The sequence below is a fragment of the Pelodiscus sinensis genome, chromosome 8, assembly GCF_052426305.1.
Source record: "Pelodiscus sinensis isolate ZL-2025 chromosome 8, ASM5242630v1, whole genome shotgun sequence".
Lineage (NCBI taxonomy): Eukaryota > Metazoa > Chordata > Testudines > Trionychidae > Pelodiscus > Pelodiscus sinensis.
Genome location: NC_143059.1, coordinates 5,107,576 through 5,129,656, shown reverse-complemented (window position 1 = coordinate 5,129,656; position 22,081 = coordinate 5,107,576). Strand labels below are relative to the sequence as shown.

General features: G+C 39.7%; 1 protein-coding gene across 2 annotated transcripts in view; it reads left to right on the top strand.

Moving 5' to 3' along the window:
* The window catches only part of ERCC6 (ERCC excision repair 6, chromatin remodeling factor), a 66,618-nt gene extending 44,856 nt beyond the window's left edge, over nt 1-21,762 (top strand). For both annotated transcript variants that reach the window (XM_089780039.1, XM_075934669.2), the window contains 12 exons: nt 412-588; nt 2,105-2,221; nt 4,382-4,477; nt 7,512-7,730; nt 11,322-11,432; nt 13,386-13,505; nt 15,103-15,197; nt 17,258-17,403; nt 17,497-18,222; nt 18,862-19,063; nt 20,154-20,232; nt 20,708-21,762. In XM_089780039.1, the coding sequence (XP_089636165.1) occupies nt 412-588; nt 2,105-2,221; nt 4,382-4,477; nt 7,512-7,730; nt 11,322-11,432; nt 13,386-13,505; nt 15,103-15,197; nt 17,258-17,403; nt 17,497-18,222; nt 18,862-19,063; nt 20,154-20,232; nt 20,708-21,136 (2,517 nt within the window). In that variant the 3' untranslated portion in view covers nt 21,137-21,762. The remainder of the gene's footprint in view (nt 1-411; nt 589-2,104; nt 2,222-4,381; nt 4,478-7,511; nt 7,731-11,321; nt 11,433-13,385; nt 13,506-15,102; nt 15,198-17,257; nt 17,404-17,496; nt 18,223-18,861; nt 19,064-20,153; nt 20,233-20,707) is intronic.
* The last annotated feature ends 319 nt before the right edge of the window (nt 21,763-22,081 follow it).

The following is a 22,081-nucleotide window of genomic DNA, read 5'->3' as shown; positions in this document are numbered from 1 at the left end:
GATTTAAATCCTAGCAAAGAATAAATGCATTCGTCATGAAACTTTTTTTAAAAATCTTGCTTAGATGCCTAATTTATTTGGTGTTTTAAAAACTGTTTATGACAGTTACTAAAAACCAATAATGTTATGGTAGGATAAATTCAAGGTTTTATTAGAATTGGCTATAAATTAGTGTTAAATATAGATTTAAAACATGCATCTGAAACAGATTAATTTTATTTTATGGAATATGAATGCTAAGTCCTGTTTGAGCTATCAGTTTTGTAGATAGCATTTCACAAGAAGCTTATATTTATTTCAGGGGAAATGTGCTATATATTTTAAAATGTGACAACTCATTGATGTGATATTGGGTTAAAGCCAACTCATGAAAATGTCTTCCTTCTAAGTTGTTTTGTTTTATATTAATAGTTCCGCACTCCCCATCGAATCATCTTGTCTGGCTCCCCTATGCAAAATAACCTAAAGGAGCTCTGGTCCCTGTTTGACTTTGTATTCCCAGGGAAACTGGGAACCCTGCCTGTTTTCATGGAGCAATTCTCTGTGCCAATAACCATGGGAGGATATTCCAATGCCTCTCCCGTGCAGGTAAAGATAACAGCAACCTATTTATCTAAATGATGGTCATTAATTTGTAGGAAAAGTTTACTGTATCGTTTCAAAACTCACTGAAAATGTTTATTACATGCACATTTAGAAACCTTTTATTTTTATTTACACACACGCACACACAATTTTCACTTTGATTTTGTTTCACTGTGTGGATTTCAAACATCAGCAAAATGCTGTAATATTTGTAGAAACAGAAGGAAAAACTGTAGCACTTTAAAGACTATCAAGATGGTTTAATAGGTGATGAGCTTGTTGATAACCATCTTGTTAGTCTTTAAAGTGCTACATAGTTTTTCCTCTTGTTTTAGCAAGATCAGACTAACACGACTACCTCTCTAGTAATATTTGTAGAGAAATGTTTAAATCACTAGTGAAAACAGTTTTCATTTAAAAGCATACTATTCCCATGCTATTAAGAGCAGGTTCTATGAAAGTATTTTAAAACCAAATCTAATTTTGAAGCCCAAATTGCCTAAGACTATTCTTTTAAAAAAGCATATCTGTTAATCTTCACAATTGTTGCAGTTCTAAATATTGCAAGTATTTTATTTAGGTGACTTTGTAAACATTTACCTGCATTGCATTTATTAAATTAGTTTTTAGATTAATTGGTTTGTAAAGTAATCTGAAGATTAAAAGTTCTATATAAATGGTTAGAATATAAATTATTTCCACTGTAACATTTCTCTTAATATTTTATGCACACATTTTTCTACAATTTTATCTTCGTTCCGAGTTTAAGTGCTTCCCTTGTCTGAGGCTTGGTAATTTACTAAATTGAATGGCCATTTTGATTTTTACATATCAATAATTTATTATATTCTTTGTTTTGCTTTAAGAGAATTGAGGGTATTTTTAGCCATTATGTACAGTTAATACCCATCTCACACATCCATTACCCATTACAGAACCATATGCTCCATTTAAGGCCAGAATGACCTTTAGTTTCTGTGATCATAGGGGTTTTCTTATGCCGATTTTTTTTTAATAGTCTCAAGTGGGCACTAATCTTCACTTATTGTCCGGCACCCCATTGCTGCAGGCTTCGTTTTGATCTTCAGTCTGTATATGAGCAGTTCTGTGTGTGGCTTTTGGTTGTATGCAAAATTGCACACACGGATTCATTGATAAAAGTGACTTGCCTGCGGGGAAGTGCTTCTTTCTAGACAATACATCTATAATTTCTGGTCTCCTTTCAGTTGAATAAATTCCACCAATTTAAGCCAAAATAAATGAGGGTACCTGATATGGGAGAATCCATTTATTACATATTATTGTTGGATAACATGAATTCATTACAAATTAATATTGGATAATAAAAAAATTATTGTAACTTCAGCTATCCATTAAGAGTAGGAAAATTTTTAAAAACTAGATGGCATAGACATATTATTATTTTCTACCTTTTATTTAATGAATCTTATTTAAATAAAAACAACTCTTCTACATTGAATGATCTTAAATGCTGTCCCCTTTCCCTTCTCTTCTAAAGGTAAAAACTGCCTACAAGTGTGCATGTGTTTTACGGGATACCATAAACCCCTACTTGCTGCGTAGAATGAAAGCTGATGTGAAAATGAGCTTGTCACTGCCAGATAAAAATGAACAGGTTTGTTTAATATATATATATATATGTGTGTGTGTGTGTGTGTAGTGTTTGATCCTTTGCCTCGTGAAGTTCATAGCAAAACTTGTTGAGAGTCCATGTGGAAAAAGAGTATAGAGAAGGTAAATCAACACATTTTAAGTTCTCAGTAATGGCATAAGGCTTAGGAGCTGGGGAAGTCAGTGTGTTTAAATGCTTGAATAGCTACTGAGGTATTTTATTTTGTAGGTATTTATAAATCATCTGATTCCCATATCATCTGGGCACAAAAGTCTGATGGAATTCTGTAATGAGGAAAGAATCTGTTTTCATCTTAAATAAGGAATTGTAGCCCCACAAATCCTACAGATTGCAGCCTCCTCTATGATCCAGCATGCAATCCTTCATCTTGAACTTCTATTCTCCACACAGCTATGCATCCATGTTAAAGCAAAGGGCATGTAAGGTGCATTCTATTTTCTAGTCTATTCTATGTATATTGGTTTCAGCCCTTGGGCTCCTGGTGAGTGATCAGTGGTAGCCCCAATTGGCCAAACGTATGCATCCTAAGAACAGTGCCCGTAGGATACCTCTTGTGGTATGTTCATTTTCAAAGAGGTCATAAAAAATGTTGTTCCTATTGTTATGAGGTTCATTTGGCTGACAAATTCTTACCAGGGAACTATGTAGTGTGACCGTAGTATTTCAGATTGCCAAGTGCCAATAATCTTCCAAAGTGTTCCCTTTTGGGGCTGAAATTTTCCATGCTTGTTCAGTGACTGAAGGTGAATGGTTTTGGAAAGGTTTAAAACAAACAGAAGGAAGTTTTTCTTCACTCAGCGCACAGTCAATCTTGCCAGAGGATGTGGTGAAGGCTAGGACTTTAACAGCATTCAAAAAGGAGCTAGATAGATTCATGGAGGTTAGGTCCATCAATGGCTATTAGCCAAGATGGGTAGAAATGGTGTCCTTAGCCTCTGTTTCTCCGAAGGTTGGTGACAGGAAAGGGATCTCGTGAGGATTTCCTGTTGTGTCCCCTCCTTCTGGGGCATCTGGTATTGGCCACTGTCGGAAGACAGGATACTAGGCTGGATGGACCATTGGTCTGACCCAGTCTGGCCACTCTTATGTTCTTATGTCCTTGAGCTAAATTCCTTCTGCCATTCTTGAGTTAATGTAAGAATTGTTTTTGTTTTTTGCTTTGTTTTTAAAGAAAGCAACAAACATCTGTGACTCTCAGGAGCCACTGTTTCTAGTATGGGTTAGTATAGGTAATCCCTACCTTTGTTTCTCTACCACACCCCTTTTTCTTTCTTCTTCCCTTGCTTCCCTTGCAACTGCTCTTTGGTCTTCCCTTCTGTTTCTCTCACCATTAGGCATCTCAGATATGTAATAATGATAGTGATAACTCACTGTCCACTCTGTTGGGAAACTGGGAAGATCATCCGGTCTGCTGTGAAGTCTCACGCTCTCTGTTCAGTCACTCTCTGGAGCAGGGGTTCAATATACTTTTAAAAAGTAGGCTATTTCCTCCTGAAGAACACATTGCAAAGTGAATTAAAATCAAATGATTTTTCTTGTCAGTTACAGAGCTGTACATGAGTTTGACTTATGGCATAATGTTTGTTCCCTTGCAGGATGTGAGTGAGTGATTTGGTCCATTTTAGCCCATCAGAGTATTTGAAAAATCATTATATGGTCACGTTTGAAGATTAATGACAGAACAGATTACATGTGCTAAACTATTGTTTACCCATGAGGTCATAGGGGGATTGCAGGTTTTAAGGGATATATCAGATACATTGTACAAAGTGCTTCCAATACTTAGTATTCTATAAATTCCACTTTAAAAAGCTCTTGCATTAAGGGAATGTTAAAATTGCACAGTTAAGCAATGAAGTCAGGAAATAGGAAAGTGAAGCTTGCATAAATAAATGCAGATGGAGAAAATAAAGGGCACAGAATGGATGCTGAAACTCATCCCTAACTATAGCATTTGCCTCCGACAACTACTGTACCATTTGCTAAATTTTTTGACTTCTGATGGGCTCTTTTTCTTAATTTTGCACTTTTGATGGATTAAGAGTTCTTCCGTGAAGCTTTATTCTTCTTTTGTTTTATGTACATTTCATATCTCAGGAAGTTGAATGGTAACTGGTTAAGTGCACAATATTTCTTTTGTAGGTTCTGTTTTGCCGTTTGACAGATGAACAACGTCAGGTCTACCAAAACTTCATTGACTCCAAAGAAGTTTACCAGATTCTCAATGGAGAAATGCAGGTTGGCATTAATTAAGGTAGATGATGACGTGTAAGAGTTTAAAGGTAGCTATCTGGAAAAAAGTGCTGACTGCCTTTCAGCATTTTTCTAGCTGGAATCTAAGCAGGGTCTTAGAGAGAAATATGTAATTTTCTTAGTTCCATTTGTGTGGTCATTCACTCATTTTTCTTAAAATTACTGAGGCAGTGAGAGAATAGAATGGAATTTTGGTTTTCCATAGCATCTCGATACTCAAAATATCCCAGAACCCTTTACATAGGCTAGTAATGGAGTGACTGAGAGAGACATTATGAGTATTTCTAGACTGCATCCCTCCTTGGAGGCATCAGGGATCTGTCGAAAAAGGCTTTCTTTCTTGACAGATCCCCCTCTAGACTGCTTCTTTTTGTCAACAAAGTGCTGAGTCGGCAAAAACGGTGGCCATTTTTATGTAAATTAAGCACGGGCTATTTAAATCCCCGCTTCATTCTGAATGTCGACCTGCCTAATCTGCATCCCTCTGCCGACAGAGGGATGCAGTCTAGACGTACCCTATGTGTTGAACAATAGTATGCGCACGCAATTGGATATTAGAACTAGTTTTACTGAAAGAGGGCATGCTGGCCAGGGCTGTGGGTTATGGTTTCTAAAAATCACTAGGCGCTTCATTCTCCACCCAACAAGCAGTCATAAGCGAAAGGACTTCTTCACTTGGAAGTTTTTGCCTTAGTGCATGCCCTGAAGTCTTGATTTTGGCTTTCAGCTTCTGACCAGATTTTCCTGTAAGCTGGGTGCTTGTGTGGCCACTCAGGAGAGATTCAGATGCAGCCCAGTTGATCAGCAGAACACCTACAGCTAGGTGTTTGTTTCTGCTGAGGGTGCACCTTGGCACGTAGATTATACTTCATCATCATACGTCATTTTTGTAATGTATGACTATCCACCATGAATGACAATGGACTGATATTGGGCCAGTGAATGAGAGTGTGTGTGTCACCCTCTACAGCCTGGGAGTTTGTGCATTTACTTAGGATGTTGACAATCCAGGTTCAGATCTCTGGTGTAGTAAGACTTGAATTATTTTATAAAATGTGAAACAGTTTAAGAGGAGAGATTTGAGAACCTCACACCGGAATATACTATAGTCTAGTAGCTAGGGCTTTCTCCTCTACTGAGGAAGATCTGAGTCCAAATCCCTTCTCTACATCTGGCAGATGGCAAAGTTGAATCCGCATCTCCATCATCCAAGGTGAATGCACTAACCTGTAGGCTAAAGCGCATAGGTGTAGGGCTTTTGTTTGGTTTTTTTTTGGGGGGGGGGGGGGTAAATTTGTACAGGTTTATTTTTAACAGTTTTTGCATTTTCTGTAGCTGTCCAAAAAATGGGGAATTGGAGATTTCTACTTGGACTAATTAAAGCATAACATGTTAATGCACTTTAGAAATCACACCCCCACGGTCTGCCTTACTGCTTAGTGTAGACAAGCCTGTAGGAACAATTAACTAATCCTGATTTTTTTTGGTGTATTATTTAACCAAACACCTTTTTGTTTGTTTTTGGTTGTAGCAGAGATGTGTTCTATCCATGTTTGTCAATTAAAACCAAAAATCAAAAGCCTTTTTTTATAAGAGAGGAAACCCACCATCTCTACCTCTTCTGGCTTTTTTGTGAATCTTTTTACTACTTTTGTCAAAATGCATGAAATGAAAATGACATTTTTTTAGGTAGAAACAACATTTTGATTTGACATTACTGAGACATTTAGACTTTTTTAACTTAGCTGAAAGCATTTGACAAGTGTGACACACATTCATTAATAGTTTGTTAACCTGAAACTGTATTTTTCCACAAATAAACTATTTATTCTGAAAAATTTCTCCTAGCTATAATTAGACCTTGTGCTCCTTCTGACTTATTGCCTTCTTTCGGAGGGAGCTATTTCAAATTTCAGCTTTTGTTATTCTGAGTAGTAGACAGAAGAATGCATATAACTGAAATGTTCATAAGTGGGTTTTTATCTGCATCATATCTTAATATTTATCTAGAACCTAAATCTCTAAAGGTTTGCACATATTGTTTGACACTTCTTTAGGCCTCTAAAAGATTGATTTGGTGTTCTGACTCACTCAACAGTACCGTGCTGGGGCACTTGTTTTTTTGCAACTACAGTTTTTTCAGCATGGAGAGAAGGGATTATACATATGGTATTTAAAATGTCTAATGAATAATTGAAAAGAATCCGTCTAATGCAGTGATGTAAACAGCGGTCATTAACAGCACTTCACCCATGTTTTCTTCAAACATCTTGAGTCAACCCAACTCTGAGTTCTAGTAGTTGTAGTTGCCAACATGAAAAACTTTCTCCACATCTTCATATTATCTCTTAGCATTTGTGCATTTTTACCTCAAACAGATTTTCAATATTCTGTCTACTTTTTCTCCTGAAGCTAGGAAAATTGTGAGGTTTTTTTTTTTTTTAATGAAAACATTACTTAGGACTTTGCACCAACTTTCAGGGGAGAGAAATTCATTGTATGATTAAATAAAAATGAACCAATTCAATAATAAGTTTAACTTTTCTCCCTGAGGTTTGTTTTTTTTCATTCTTAGGTCAATTAGTATAAACAAATCAGTTAGGATTCAGCCTGTGCACAGAAGCACGGAAATAATCTGTATTTGATTTACAAGCCCAGCTGCATGTATAGCAGCCTTTAGCAGGTGACATATTTTTAATTTCTTTATTGGAATACTGTGTAATGTGCAGCTACAGCTAATTATGAATTACATGAATGCAGAAATTGTTTTAGAATTTTTGTAACATTATCACCAAAATGGGTTCTCAAATAACACAGTATGTCATTGGCCACTGTATTAAATAAGATGTGTAATGCCATTTACTGAAATGGGATTAAAAGTCTGTCGGTGTAAAAATGCAAAGCAACAGTATTCATCTGCTCAGTGATTATTAGTTTGGTCCAGTAGTCTCTCTTAAATGTAACCCATGGTAGAGTGAAAAATGTGCAAGAAAAAGACACTCTCTCTTTTATTCTGTAGATTTTCTCTGGACTTGTAGCCTTGAGAAAAATATGCAACCACCCTGACCTCTTTTCTGGTGGTCCCAAGCTTTTGAAAGGTGTGCCAGATGATGAGTTAGAAGAAGCAGATAATTTTGGATACTGGAAACGTTCTGGAAAAATGATAGTGGTAGAGTCCTTGCTGAAAATATGGCACAAGCAAGGTCACAGAGTGCTGCTATTTACCCAGTCGAGACAGGTAAGAACATCTAACCAACATTTTACAGTTCTGTATTAACTGCAGTTCAGAAAACCAAACCTCCATCAGATTAGGGGTGTGTGGGTGTGATCTAAAAAGACATCTCTAGAAACTAAGTTATTTGGATGATTAGAATAACAAAATTCCAGTTATCCTGAAAAGTGGGAAATTCCTTTGTTTCTTAGATGTTCAGTAAAGGGAAGACAAATTTCAATACATTTCAACTCCATAAGTTTTATTAGCATGCTATGGTATTCTCGTATTGCCCAAGTGAAATATATGGACCCAAATATTGCTATCAGTTAAGACATATAAAGAGGCCCTTTGGAAACCAGTGGAGTAATTCTAGATTTACATTGGGGTGTAACTGGGAGTGGAATTTGGCACAGTAGCACAGTACAGATAACTGTTTATGATAGGGCTTCACGGTGCCCTGTACACTAGGGCTACGTCTACACTGGCCCCTTTTCCGAAAGGGGCATGGTAATTTCAGAGATCGTAATAGGGAAATCCGCGGGGGATTTAAATATCCCCCGCGGCATTTAAATAAAAATGTCCGCCGCTTTTTTCCGGCTTTTAGAAAAGCCGGAAAAAAGCGTCTACACTGGCCCCGATCCTCCGGAAAAAGCGCCCTTTGAAGTAGGAATAAGATCCTCCGGAAAAGGGCGCTTTTTCCAGAGGATCGGGGCCAGTGTAGATGCTCTTTTCCGGCTTTTCTAAAAGCCGGAAAAAAGCGGCGGACATTTTTATTTAAATGCCGCGGGGGATATTTAAATCCCCCGCGGATTTCCCTATTACGATCTCTGAAATTACCATGCCCCTTTCGGAAAAGGGGCCAGTGTAGACGAGCCCAATGAGTCTATTTCTGATTCAGTGACTGATTCCTGGCCATGACTTTAATTCTCTCAGAATTGTCTTGAGTTTTTTGGCTGTTCGAGGGGCATTCTTACTGTTTGAAAGTTTGACGCGGTATCTTTCTTGTACTTCATATTTTAGTCAAACGAGTAAATGAAAATTTCAGCTTCCAATTCTCCTACCACTTTTTTAAAGGTTTTTCTTTGCATACAGTGCCAAGCTATTTTTATGAGATCACAACTTTGATAAAGGTAATTGTATTGACCTAATATACTTTGACTTCTGTAAGGGGTTTGACTTGCTACCGCATGACAGTTTGATAAAAAGCTAGAACGGTATACAATTACCATGGAACTCATACAATGGAGTAAAAACTGACCGATCGGTCTCAAAATGTAACTGTAAATGAGGGATTCTCATTGAACAGTGTTTCCAGGGGAGAGACCTTTAGGGCAGTGTGTCTCAACTGCTCCATGGCCACATGTAGCCAGCCGCCAGGGGCTCTTCTTGCAACCACAGCCTCCTGGCAGTGATTGGGGAGAGGAGGGCAAAGCAGTTGCTTCTCCCCTAAAGCCATCAGCTGTGGCTGGGCCTTGACTCTTTCTGGAAACACAGAAGCTGGAGGGAGCAGGCAGTCAGTAAGTTCATCGTCTTGCCGGGGTTGGGCTGTAGCCGTGAGGTGTTGGGTGGCAGACTCCAACCATGGTGCCCAAGCTACGTTCCCTGGCCCTGAGGTAGAGGGCTCTGGCTTCAAGCTCACCAACCAGGCTACCACCATCCATCACCCCGGCCTTGAGCTGCCTCTGCACGCACTTCCCTATATAGACTTAATTGCTTAATTTGTCTCTGGGCTTATTGCAGCTGAGTAAGTCTGCTGTGAAAAGTGATATTTGTCTGTTTGTTAATACCACTTTTCACAGCAAACTCAGTACCAGCATGTCTTTAATAAAAATTTTTAAAAAAGCAACCCCAAAAGAAACACAAAGGAAAAAAAAGACAACATGCCAAGCACCTTATTTGTGTTTCTGTTTTGTTTAGGTCCAGTAAGGAATGGAGATAGCTGAACATTATTTTTATTATTGAATCTGGGGGAAAAACCTACATAAATAAATTACGGTGATTCAGATGTGTGTATGCGCATATTTTAAAAAATTGGAGAGTGTTAAATAATGGAGAGGACAGGTGATTCTGTGGCCAAAAAAGCTATTGTGATCGTGGTGTGTACAAATGGGAATCTTGAGAAGGAGCAGAGAGGTTATTCTTCCTCTAATACTGTCTCCTGCTCTGGTATCCACCGTTCAAGAAGGATGTTGATAAATTGGAGAACATACTTAATAATGGACTCTTCAGTCTATTAGGGAAAGGTCTAATATGGCTGGAAGTTGAAGATGGACAAATTGAGACTGGAAATAAGGCACACATTTATAACAGAGTAATTACCCATTGGAACAATTTACCAAGGGTCACAGTGGATTCTCCATCACTACCAGTTTTTAAATCAAAATCAGATGTGTATTTTCTAAAAGAGCTGCCCTAGGTATTTTGGAGAATTTCTGGGGCCTGTGCTCAGGACAGAGAGGTCAAAGAAAATGTTAATAGTCCCTTCTGATCTTGGAATCTATGAATCTTATGAATCCTCAGGAACAAAGAATGATTATAAATTGCCTTGTCTAGATGCATTGTTCTGACCTGCATGTTTTTCTGATTTTTCTTGTCCTGTTCTCCATACGGAATGTTCCAAAGCAACAAGCTACTGTCCTGCTTCTTTCTGGGGTGGTGTGATGTTAGCTTCTCTCCTCCAGTGTCTCTGTAAATGTAATGGTGTGTCCATTTGGGGTGTACGTTACTGTGGATGTGAAAGTATAGCTGAAAATAAAATAAAAATTCTAGCCTTGACTTTTGATGATAATGGTTACTCTGCTACTCTTGTACTTTCCAAAAACTGGGTTCCTTAAGAGCAAGGAGTAATGTTTGAATTGTAAAAGGTATTAAAGCACGTACAACAGGACTGTTTCTGTGGCATGTGTAACTGGTTCAGCCATGTACCATATATTTCACTGCCTTCTGGAGTATGGAGGTGACAAAGGAAGTGTTCAGAGCACCCAGATGACCAGCAGTTTGTCCAAGGGAGGTGGGGCGTTGAGCATCTCCTCTCCTGGACCAAAAAATCCCTTGTAATCCTCTCAATATGATATGGCCAGCTAGGGGAGAACCATTCTCTGGCTTGCTTCCCCTACAGAAGAGCAGAAATAGGCTAAAATTGGGGAATAATGATAATAAGTCAATATTGATGTTTTCTGTCCTTCATTACATGGCTGCCTGGCATCTTTCGTAACCAATGTGGAGCGTCTACTGCCAGCACATGTGCACGCAGCGCCCACACAAAGCTGTTCCACCTTGTAGGCTCAAAGGGCCTACATGGAACCCCTTCCCTTTCCTGGTCACAAGTTCATGACTTCGCTTTGCCTCTGTGGGATCTTAGGAGAGTTCCACATCCCAGCCTGATTATCTGTCTTTTGAGGTCCTGCTCCTCGGTCTGCTCTATCAGGGAAAATACCTCATGTGTTTCATTATTTTTCTGGTCTTTAGCCTTCATAAGTTCACCCACCTATTCACCCAGGAGAGCATGATCTATCCCTTTCATTGCAAATTAATATCAGAAATAGCTTTACCTTGATCAGATAGTCAGTTGATCTTCATACCTGGGTTTCATTCACATCTTTTCTATCATAATAGATGCTGAGGATCCTTGAAGTATTTCTGAGAGACCGAAACTATTCCTACCTTAAGATGGATGGTACCACAACAATTGCATCCAGACAGCCACTCATAATGAGTTACAATCAGGTGAGAATTTCAACATCTCCATATGTTCCTGTCGATGATTGATACTTGATCTCATTTCAGAGTTGAGGAGTTTAAGCATTCACTCTGGTCTATTTAAAAATTGGTCCCAGAAAGGATTGATTCAGAACTGCTTGTCTTAGTGTGAAGATGGAAAAAATCACCATTTTCCCCAAATTGAACTTCGGCACTCTCTTAAAACAAAGCTCCAGCCAGAACAAGAAAGAGAGCTTCATTGTAAAAGAAAGCACAAATCAAGTTTAGACCGTTTAAAGTGTGATTATGGTCAGAAAAGTGATTGAGGAAACAGTGCTGTGTACTCCAAGTATCCGCTTCCTCTGCAGTACATCTTTGTCATTTCTGCTGACTTACCTAACAAAATCAAGCTTTTATACTTGTTAGCCTAGCAGGGTCCATACAGCTATAGAAGGTCAAGCTGGATTTTAGTCTCATTCATTGCCAGCAGAAAGGGCAGTGATAGTCTGACTGTAGAACCACTGTTTCTTGGGAAGACGAGGCAGAGAATACACAGCTCAATCTTAAGATCCCAGGAGTTTGTAACACCAACATATGTCATTCTCCGCTGAGGCAACTGCTGCTGTTATTAAGAAGGAGAATGCTTGCAAGAGATCAGCTTCTAGATGAAGAACAGCTGGCTCAAAGTCAGCTCAGGCGATAATGAAGTGATACTGGTTGGAAGTAGGGATGTTAAAATGCATGTAATTAACTGTGTAAACGCTGAAAATTGTAAGCTAGTTCCCCGGGCACAATGGCTCCCACCTACCACCCGGCTCCTGGGGGCTGGCTGCTGCCCCGTGCTACTGCCTCTGATATAGAGACAGCAGCGTGAGGTGGCAGATGGCTCCTCGGGTGCCAGACCAGGAGCTGTCTGTAGCTGGTTGGGTAACTGATTAGCTCATGCTTATTGGATACCCATTTAAATACTACACTCTTAAATCCCTAGTTGGAGGGAGGAAATGTTTCAAGAGCTAACCGTAGCACTGCTCCTCTGCATTCCACTAAAGGTGTATAGCCCCATTTGGCAAGTGAAAGGAAACCTCCGTGTTTAGTTTGACTCTTGACAAGGGCACGTCTACACTTTTGGGGGTGTGATTCCCCGCTTGAGTTATACTTCCCCTGGCTCGGTGAGAGCTAGCACACTAAAAATAGAATATAGCCACAGCAGCACAAGCAGTAGGAGGGACTAGCCGCCCTGAGTATGTATGTAGTGGACAACGGGTATATACTCGCTCTGACTGTGACCATCTGTAGTAAACATTTGCAAAACCCTCCTTTCCTTAAAAATAGCCTGCCATAGCAAGAATGGCACTTTTAACACTGAAACCCCCTTCCCCCGCAAAAAATGAATTAGAAGACCTGAAACCAACCAACAACAAAGCCAAGCAGAGACTGAGATTTTTAACCTTAAAAAGGGAAAAGTCCACCAAAGGCTTCATTTTACGTAGAAGATACTCAGAGACAATGGTGATGCATGATGTTATAACACCCCCAGACTGATAGGTAACCATCTGAAAAAATAATTTGATTGTAAACTGGATCCAGAAGAGATGAAGAGGGAATACATTCTGCGTCCATAGCACCTGTCATTTAGGAACACAGCAGTTGCCAGACTGGATCAGTTTCATGAGCAGTCTCATCCAATATCCTGTCTCCAGTAGCGACCAGCACCAGCCACTTCCGAGGAAGGTGCAAAAAACCCTGTGGTGGGAAATTATGGAAACCCTTGTCTGTTGTGATTGCCTTCTGGGTCTCTGGTTTATTAATGGTGATTTGCACCTCTACGGTGTGTATTAAAACTAAATTAACCCCCTTTTCTTTACACAAAAAAGTGCATACTGCATGCAAGAAAACTAATGTGACAAGAACATGGCTGTACTTCAGACATTCTAGTTTGGGGTGTTTGTTAAATTTTCTCTTGTGTTGCATGTATTACAGGATACCTCCATCTTTGTTTTTCTTCTTACAACCCGAGTAGGTGGTATTGGTGTCAACCTGACAGGTGCTGACAGAGTTATTATCTATGATCCTGACTGGAATCCCAGTACAGACACACAGGTAGGTTTGGCTCAGCTAGGTTTAAAATAAAAATAAGTATTGAAAGAGGTAATCTGTTTGTTACTTTAAATAATTAGTGAGAGATCAGTTGCTTCTATTTCTGTGTTGCAGGTGTTTGAGAGTGTTTGGTGCTCTTTTCTGTAGCTTTCACACTCTCATATGGCAGGAGAAACTGTCCCTTTTTCCCCTCAAGAGGTAAACTGCGGTTCCTAAGTAGAACACCTTAGCAGTGTCTTTAATAAGCAAAATGGATGAATGATAAATGTTCAAAACACTATCAACTGCTATCTGAATCTCTAGCTGGGATTCGTCTCTCAAGACATGTCTTCACTCCGTGGAAGATCAAGGCTACTGCCATCGATCTTCCGGAGTTCGATTTAGCAAGTCAAGATAAGACTCGCTAAATTGAACTTAGAGGGTGCTTCTGCCAGCAGCCAGTACTCCCACTCTTTCAAGGTGTAAGGAAAGCCGATGAGAGCATTTGCTTTCGTCAGTCTCCTACTGTGGGGACGCTGCCCTGCTCGGCTTACAGTAAACTGACTCCAGCTACGTTTTCTACGTAGCTGACATTGTGTACCTTAAGCCAAACTGCTGGGTCTGCTGTAGACTTGGCATTAGTGCAAGTTTTTGTTATACCATATACATCTGACAAAGTTCTCTTATCTAATGTTATGCAATAGGACTTTGGAAAGTTCAGGGACGATAGCATTGTTTTAAAGGTAAACTCTATATGTTTAATTAATTTGAACATGTTTTTTGGCCAAATATTAAAGTAGCCTACACATCCAAAAACTACTTTGAAATTCTTCTGCTTTCTCGTGTGTTCAGATGGGAGCTGAATTCCCTAAACTCATAATTAAAAACATCCATGTCAATATGGTTGTTTTCTATTTGATTGTAAATTAAGCCATGTATAAAGCCATTAGATGCTGAGATTGTACTATTTTATGCACTACAGCTTTCTTTTTTTTCCAAAATAGCTACTTTTCTAAATAAAATTACTCTGCAGTATTTTTAATCTCAAAATGCACGCATGTTCATATGATTTACGAGCACTACATTCAGCCTCTCCATGGATATCTTTAAATGCAAGTTAGGGTTATGCCCATCTGAAAATGACGGGAAAATGTAGCTCCACTACACCATCGGCACAGCCCTATGAAACACCCTGCACCCTGGGTGGCCTGTTGTTCTGAGTAAAAAATATTGTAAAAACTTCCAGCTTCAAGGTAAATCAAGGAGGAGTTAAAAACTGTTGTGATGCATGTATATACAGTATAGTTGATTTCTGAAATGTATCTTTCTTGGGGATAAGTTTACCCAAGGGAAAACATGGTTAAGTAATATATTGGTGCCTTTCTTGTTGAAATTATTCATAAATTTGTAGATATGGTTACTAAAGTCTTGTCTTTCTAGAAAGCTGGCCCATATGGATTTGTTCCTGTCAGCATAGATGCGTGATCATTATAGTCACTTGAGCTATTTGTTAAATTTCCAAAGTAGATGTAAAATACATAGTGATACCAGTAGCTCCCTGCAAATAAGACCCTTTGCTTTTGGAGGCTGTGATCTGCTAAACACTTCTTTAATGCTCTAGGCTCGAGAGCGTGCTTGGAGAATAGGCCAGAAGAAACAGGTGACTGTTTACAGGCTCCTTACTGCAGGTACTATTGAAGAGAAGATTTACCACAGGTCAGTAGGACCAATGTTCATTGATAACTGAGCAGTGCTGGAGAAGGGAAGGTTGGAGAGCCTTCTCCATATCCCTCCCAAAATGTAATCATGTCTGCAACCTTTACTCAAGCAAGTAGCAGCAATAGTAAGAGTAATATCTAGCTCTTTCATAGCATTTTTGTCTATAGATCTCGTAGCACTGCAGAGGAGGCCAGTGTGGTTGTCTCCACTTTACATATAGGGGAGCTGAAGAACAGCGATGAATGATTTCCCCAAGGTCGCACAGTGGGCCAATGGCAGAGGAAATACTACAACGCGGACGTCCTGAGTCCCCAAATCTGATATTTACCTGGGAGTGCTGTTGCAGGAATATAGATTCAAATCAATAAGATTTCTAGTATTATGCATGCTATGTGATACATAGTATAAAAAACAGAATAGCCACTCACCAGACTTTATAGATTTGGTTCTTACTCCATATATGAAAATGAGTAAATCCCATGAAGAACTGGTTAACATTCAGATGGATGGTTAAAATGCATCCAAACCCCTTCAAACATATACACTTCTAAATCAAAACTATTTTTAGCTTGTTTTGCCATTCAGCTATTGGAATAGCTCCATTAATGTGAACTCCAAATGAATGTACTTAGATATTTTCACGTCAGTTGGAGGTACATTTCTCTTTACAATGGGAACATCCTCTTTCAAAAGGCAGCTAAATGAGACACTCTAAATAATCCAATACCAGCACTTATGGAGAGGAGTTGCTATTTGCTTCACCACACAGACACCAGGCTTCCGCTGCGAGTTGGCTTGTTTCCCATCTTCAAACACTGGTTCAGTTTGAATAACCCTGACCACACAGAGGAAGTGGGGTCTGCTCTAAGGATCAGACCAGCCATCAGAAATTCAGTTCTTTGTAGAATGCTGCGGTGGACTCACTCCAAGCCTTGAGCAAGCAACTTTATTTCCCTTTGCCTCAATTTCCCCATCTGTGAAATTGAAGTAATACTGACCAACCACGTGAGAGTTTCTGAAGCTTAATTGATTAATGTAAACTCCTTTGAGGTCCTCTGAGAGATGGGAGAATTATTTATTAGTAGTAACATTAGTATTATGTATGAGTAGTATTAGTATTATGCATTAATATAGTCGCAGAAGGATAGCCGTGTTAGTCGTGAGCTTTCGTGAGCACAACCCACTTCTTCAGATGACTTGTCATCTATATATTTATCTATATATTTTTTGGTTTATCTCTAAGGTGCTATAGACCATTGTTGTTTTTTAAGGGTTTTTTGCATTTATTATTAGTATTGTTAGCATTATGTTATAGTTCAAAACCATATTAATCAGACCTCATTTTAACACAGATTTTGTTAATACAGTTTCCCTTCATGATGTTGACAGGACCTAATTTCATGGAATACTGTAGCACAAAAAGGCCCTAACTACAGGGGTGGATGAATGCTAATTATAAGCCTAGATCTCCCACTGCTGAGTAGAGTTTTCTGGTTGCTTAGTTCCTCTGGATGGCTCCTGGCCTCCCCCCCCCCCCCCCCCCAGCCGCTGTGGGGGTAGTCCATCCCACACCAACAGACAGACTCTGTGCTGTGGCCCTGCTGATGTGATTTGTGGCCTCTCTAACCAACATCATACTATATAAACTTTATCACTTTGACAACTGCCCTCGTCTTTCACAGAGCTTCCTGATCGTTGTGTGGTAAACACACGCAGGGCGTTCAGTTTTAATGTAGAAAAAACCCTCTAGCTGTGAAGTTATTTACTACTTAGGATAAATGAAGTCTCATAGGACACTTCAAGATGGCGGGTACCTAGTGTGTTATGGGATTGCTGGAATGCAATAAATTCTTATGGTTAACAATTTAGTGGGTTGTTTAAAAGTTACTAACTCAGATTGTCTTTGTAAAACAAACATCTTTCTCCCACCACTTAATTGTTCTGTAGGGTAAAATTCATGATGATAAAGTTTTCTCCTTGAGGGCTGTATTCAGTGCTTAAGCATAGCTCGACATTGTTTCATGCAAGCAGTACAATTTTATTTAATGTTTTTCCAGACAAATCTTCAAACAGTTTTTAACAAACCGAGTGTTGAAAGACCCAAAACAAAGGCGCTTTTTCAAATCCAACGATCTTTATGAACTCTTCACTCTGACCAGCCCAGATGGGTGTCAAGGGACAGAAACGAGTGCTATTTTTGCAGGTACATAAAATCATTTTACCTACACTGAAATCTAAATTTTGTACAAGAGACTGTCAAAATGCTTATTTATATTTACGTTCATACCTATATTAGGTACTGGCTCAGATGTTCAAGCCCCGAAACGCCAGTTAAAACGGAAACCTGAAAAGCCACTGGATTGTGCTTCCAAACATGATCTGCATCTTAAGGAGCATGACTCACCTAAATACGATAAGCCATCAGATTCCTCCTCAGCAAGCCATTTAATGAATTCTTCTAAAGCAATAGAGCCGGTTGGAGAAATCAAAGGAAACTTGGAAACTTTCAACCAAAACAGTTCTGTGAAACATGGTACACAAGCTACTAATAATATAGATTCACTGATTGAAGAGGAGGAGAAAAGTATGAGACCGTCTGAGGGGTCTGTATTCCAAGCACTGCCAGGGAATGCACAGACTTCAGAGAATGTGCAGTGTTCAAACCCCACATTAACTGGTGAAATGCATAGGGCATCTAGTATACCTGTTGGGAGCAGACATAGTCTCATATGTGAGGCAGACAGCTCCCAGGGGAAACAGAATGGTAACTTGGAAGATGAACAGCTGGTAAATAATCCTCACAAATGCACCTCAAAAACAAAGCACGGTATAGCTATGCAAGCACTTGAGAGCCACAGGGGGACCTCTAAAAAGCCAAAACATCACAAAGGTGCCAGATTTGAAGGGGAACGCATCCCATATCTGATGAAACAAAAGCAATACCGAAAGGGCAACCAAGAAGAGGAGGAAGAACAAAAGAAGAATGATGATTATGTCTTGGAGAAACTTTTCAAAAAATCAGGTAATCTGTTTAGTCATTTACACAACAATGCCAGGTTAGGTTAAAATACAGAAAATGGATGCAGGTCGGTTTCTAGCGTTGTAATGGCTAGCAGGTACAGTGCAATAGATGACTTTTGAACATTTTCTTTAATGTAAATGATCTGATGGAAAATATTTCGGATTGACTCCTCGTACAGTGAAGAGTCACAGGTCTTTTTGTCCAAAGGGTTCTGAGACATGTTGAACCTTTGGTGAAAGGTGCACATTTGTGTTTGTGTTTTTTAAATAAGTGGGACAGCAGTATGGAGGTGCATGCTGGAGCTGAAGGAGTTAATGGAGTTTCGCTTAATTAGGAGTTGCACTGAAGAGGGAGTTGCCCAGGTGGAGTTAGCCAAGATCCAGCAATACAATGGAACCTTACTAACTGGGAGAGCCAATATGACTCAATGAATTTTGACCTCTCATGGCAATCGGAGTGGTTAGTTATACTTCGATTCACTTGATACAATAGGTATCTCTGTTATCAATGGATGTATTGAAATGCTGAATGTTTCCACTGTCAGTGTAAAAAGGAATTAAGTTTTTTTAATTAAAAGTTCACTGCTTAAATTCTTACACATTCTTTCCTCCTGCTTCCCCTTATAACACACTCTGCTAGGAATACACAGTGTGATGAAGCATGATGTTATTATGGAAGCTTCCAATCCAGATTATGTGCTAGTGGAAGCAGAAGCTACCCGAGTGGCCCAGGATGCCTTGAGAGCCTTAAAGATCTCCCGACAGCGATGTTTGGGAGCAGCTTCTGGTGTGCCAACCTGGACAGGCAACAGTGCTCTGACTGGTGCCCCATCTAGACTAAAGTAAGATTCGTATGCAGATGGATTCCTATTCTGCTTTTTGTGCCGGTTATTTGCTCTGGATTTACTTCAAAAACTATACAGGAGGTACAGGGCTGATTACAGGAATTGTAGTGAAATACCAGTTCTCAGATAAAATATTTGAAAGTGCATAAGTCCTATTTCCCAGTATTAGGTGTCTAGGACACTTTGGAAAATGGGAGCTAAGCCCCTAAATCTCTTAGGCACTTCTGAAAATGTTACCCCTTGTCTCATATAGTTGAGACCAGATGAAGATATAATTAGAATGAATGAGGGGTCCGTATAAATGAAGGTCCCATTTTGGGGTTGTGATCATTCGAGCTAAGCCAGCTTCAAGCTGGATCAGTACTTGGACGGGAAACCTGCAAGGAACACCTAATGCTACCGATGCTTTGCTGTCGGAGTTACTGGAGTATTGAGGCATTCCTGGGGGGCAGTGCTCTCTAGCTGTGCCCCAGCCCCCAGAACATTCATTGCATTGGGATAGGGGATGTCCGGTACAAGGAACCCAGGGGCTGACTTTGTAATGTAGTTTCCTAGAATGGCACAGGAAGGTGGCCTCGGTGCCAGGATCTGCCCCACCATCTTCCAGTCGGACATAAAACCAAAGTCCTGACTCATCGCCTGATGCGTCCCATGTCACATTCCACATTAGCTTGGGTGTCAAAGCCTAGTGTGAATATCGGATTATACGGTGCTATCTAAAATGCCCCTTGCAGTTTCAGTCTAACACAGCAAGACTTCACTTCCCATCTCAACCTCATGTGTGGTATTGGCATATTAAACTGCTGCTCCATTGTCTGCTAGAGGGTTGAAGTTTGTAGATGAAACATGTTTATAAATGTAAATTATCTTGTGTACTGGACAGATTCCTACTGCTTTTGGGCTCTGATAGTGACAATTTCATCCCATGCGTGTGAACCTCTCGGTCCGTACTTTCTGCAGTTATTGATCACTAAAGGGGCAATGAGGTCCACCATCCTTCGAGGGGGCTCTTAAAGTTCCTACAGAGTGTTACAATGCCTAGCTAGGAGAGATATTGTAATACATTACTTCTCTTGCATGTTTTTAGGAGTAGGTTTGGTCAGAAAAGGAACCCCACTTTGCTTATCCCTCATTCATCGACTACATCTCGTGGAAAGAAATGCAAGGTAAAGCACAAGCACCGGTACTGCTTTATTTTTTACATGAGTATTAGCTGATTTATTTGAAACATTCTGACTTATCTGCCATAAATATCAATAGTAGTCTCATAAATAATGACCATACTTTGTATGTAGAATTCCAACGTTTTTTAGTCCTTGAATGCCGTACAGATTTGATTTCTTTTTCAAGATGTATCATCAAACTCAGTTTAGTCAGTGGCACCAGTCTTTCATTTCATCTTTCTGTGCTCGCTCTGGTTCAAGAATAGAGTTTCTGTTTTAGCTTGCCAACCACTGGCATACTTACTCAAGTTGTGAGATTAGCACAAATTGACTCTGATATGTTTTAATTCACTTAGTTAACTCCTGCACTGTGTTGAGGTTGATTGATTTTCTTTTGTGCAATGCCAGGCAAATTCATGAAAAGTTCAATAGATCCCAAACTCCTGCTTTTTCCACAGTATCTATGTTTTATTTGCAGGATGCTGATATAACAAGAAAAGAGAAGGCAAAGAAAAATACTCCCAATGTACATTTTGACGGGAAAATAGAAACAGAATCATCCTCCAGTGCACTAGATTCATCATCTTTGTTAGCTAAGATGAGGGCTAGAAACCACCTTATTTTACCACAAACGATGGAGAATGAGAGTGATGAGACTCTTCAGGCTTCTGCTCCACTCCCTACGTCGACGGAACATGATGAATTGCTGGTGGATGTACGAAACTTTATAGCATTCCAGGCTCGTGTGGATGGAGAGGCTAGTACTCAGGAGATACTGCAGGAGTTTGAATCCAAGCTATCAATGGCACAGTCTTGTGTGTTCAGAGAACTTCTGAGAAATCTCTGTACTTTCCACCGAAGCCCGAATGGTGAAGGTGTCTGGAAACTGAAGCCAGAATTCCGTTGACCCTTTGATTGAAAGTGCATCTGTAGGTACTTAACCAAAACTCTCTTCCGCAAGACTTTCTATTCATCTTTTAAACTGGTGGATCCTGTTTCGTGTTATGTTAATGTCTTAATGACTGACTTATATTGTACCTGGTGCAGCACTTAAGTGTGTCCCACTGGAGACATAACTGACCAATTTCCTATTAATTCTATTTATATGAAAACTGCCACCTACCTCACAATTGAAACAATACAAAACCTTTTCTTTTAAAAACAACGTAATGTAAATGGGCAGAGGAAGAGGTATATTAACAGTTTATTGCAATAAGAGCTATGGATTTTGCTATGTGATGTCCGATTTTTATCCAGTTTCTGTGAAGTTCAGTCTTTTTGTCGATTACTTGACCGGTCATGGGGGAGGGTTGTGTGCGCCCATTACCCCACTGAACAGAAACGTTAATTATGAACAGTTTCAGTGGGAAAAGATAATTTGTACTGACACAGTATCAAGAATCATTGAGAGACTTTCATCAGTGTTGGAAATTTGCTTTATGGTATTGCTGCTTTCCTTTTTGCCTGGCATGTCACTAGGAAAAAATTCTGCTGCCATGAAGGTTTAATTGCAATAATAAAGAGCCAACAGCGCATCTGGATGAGTTGAGATTGGTAATGGGTTCTAGAATTCATCTGCCTATTAATCACCACTTCAAAGCCAGCCCAAGTCCCAAAGCACTTGCCTAGTATAATGCTTACTACCACAAACAGTCCCACTGAAACCAATGTGCTAGTAAGGAGTAAGTCTGGTAAGGGGTGATTGCTAGTTGCCATCCATGGCCTGTGTAATATCAAAAAATCTCACCACAGTCGGTGTTAACTGTGACTGGTTTTCAGTCTTGAGCGAGAACCGAATTGGCCGTGGAGAATGCACTGCCGGTGTGGTCCTTTCAGTTCAGGGCTGAGGCAC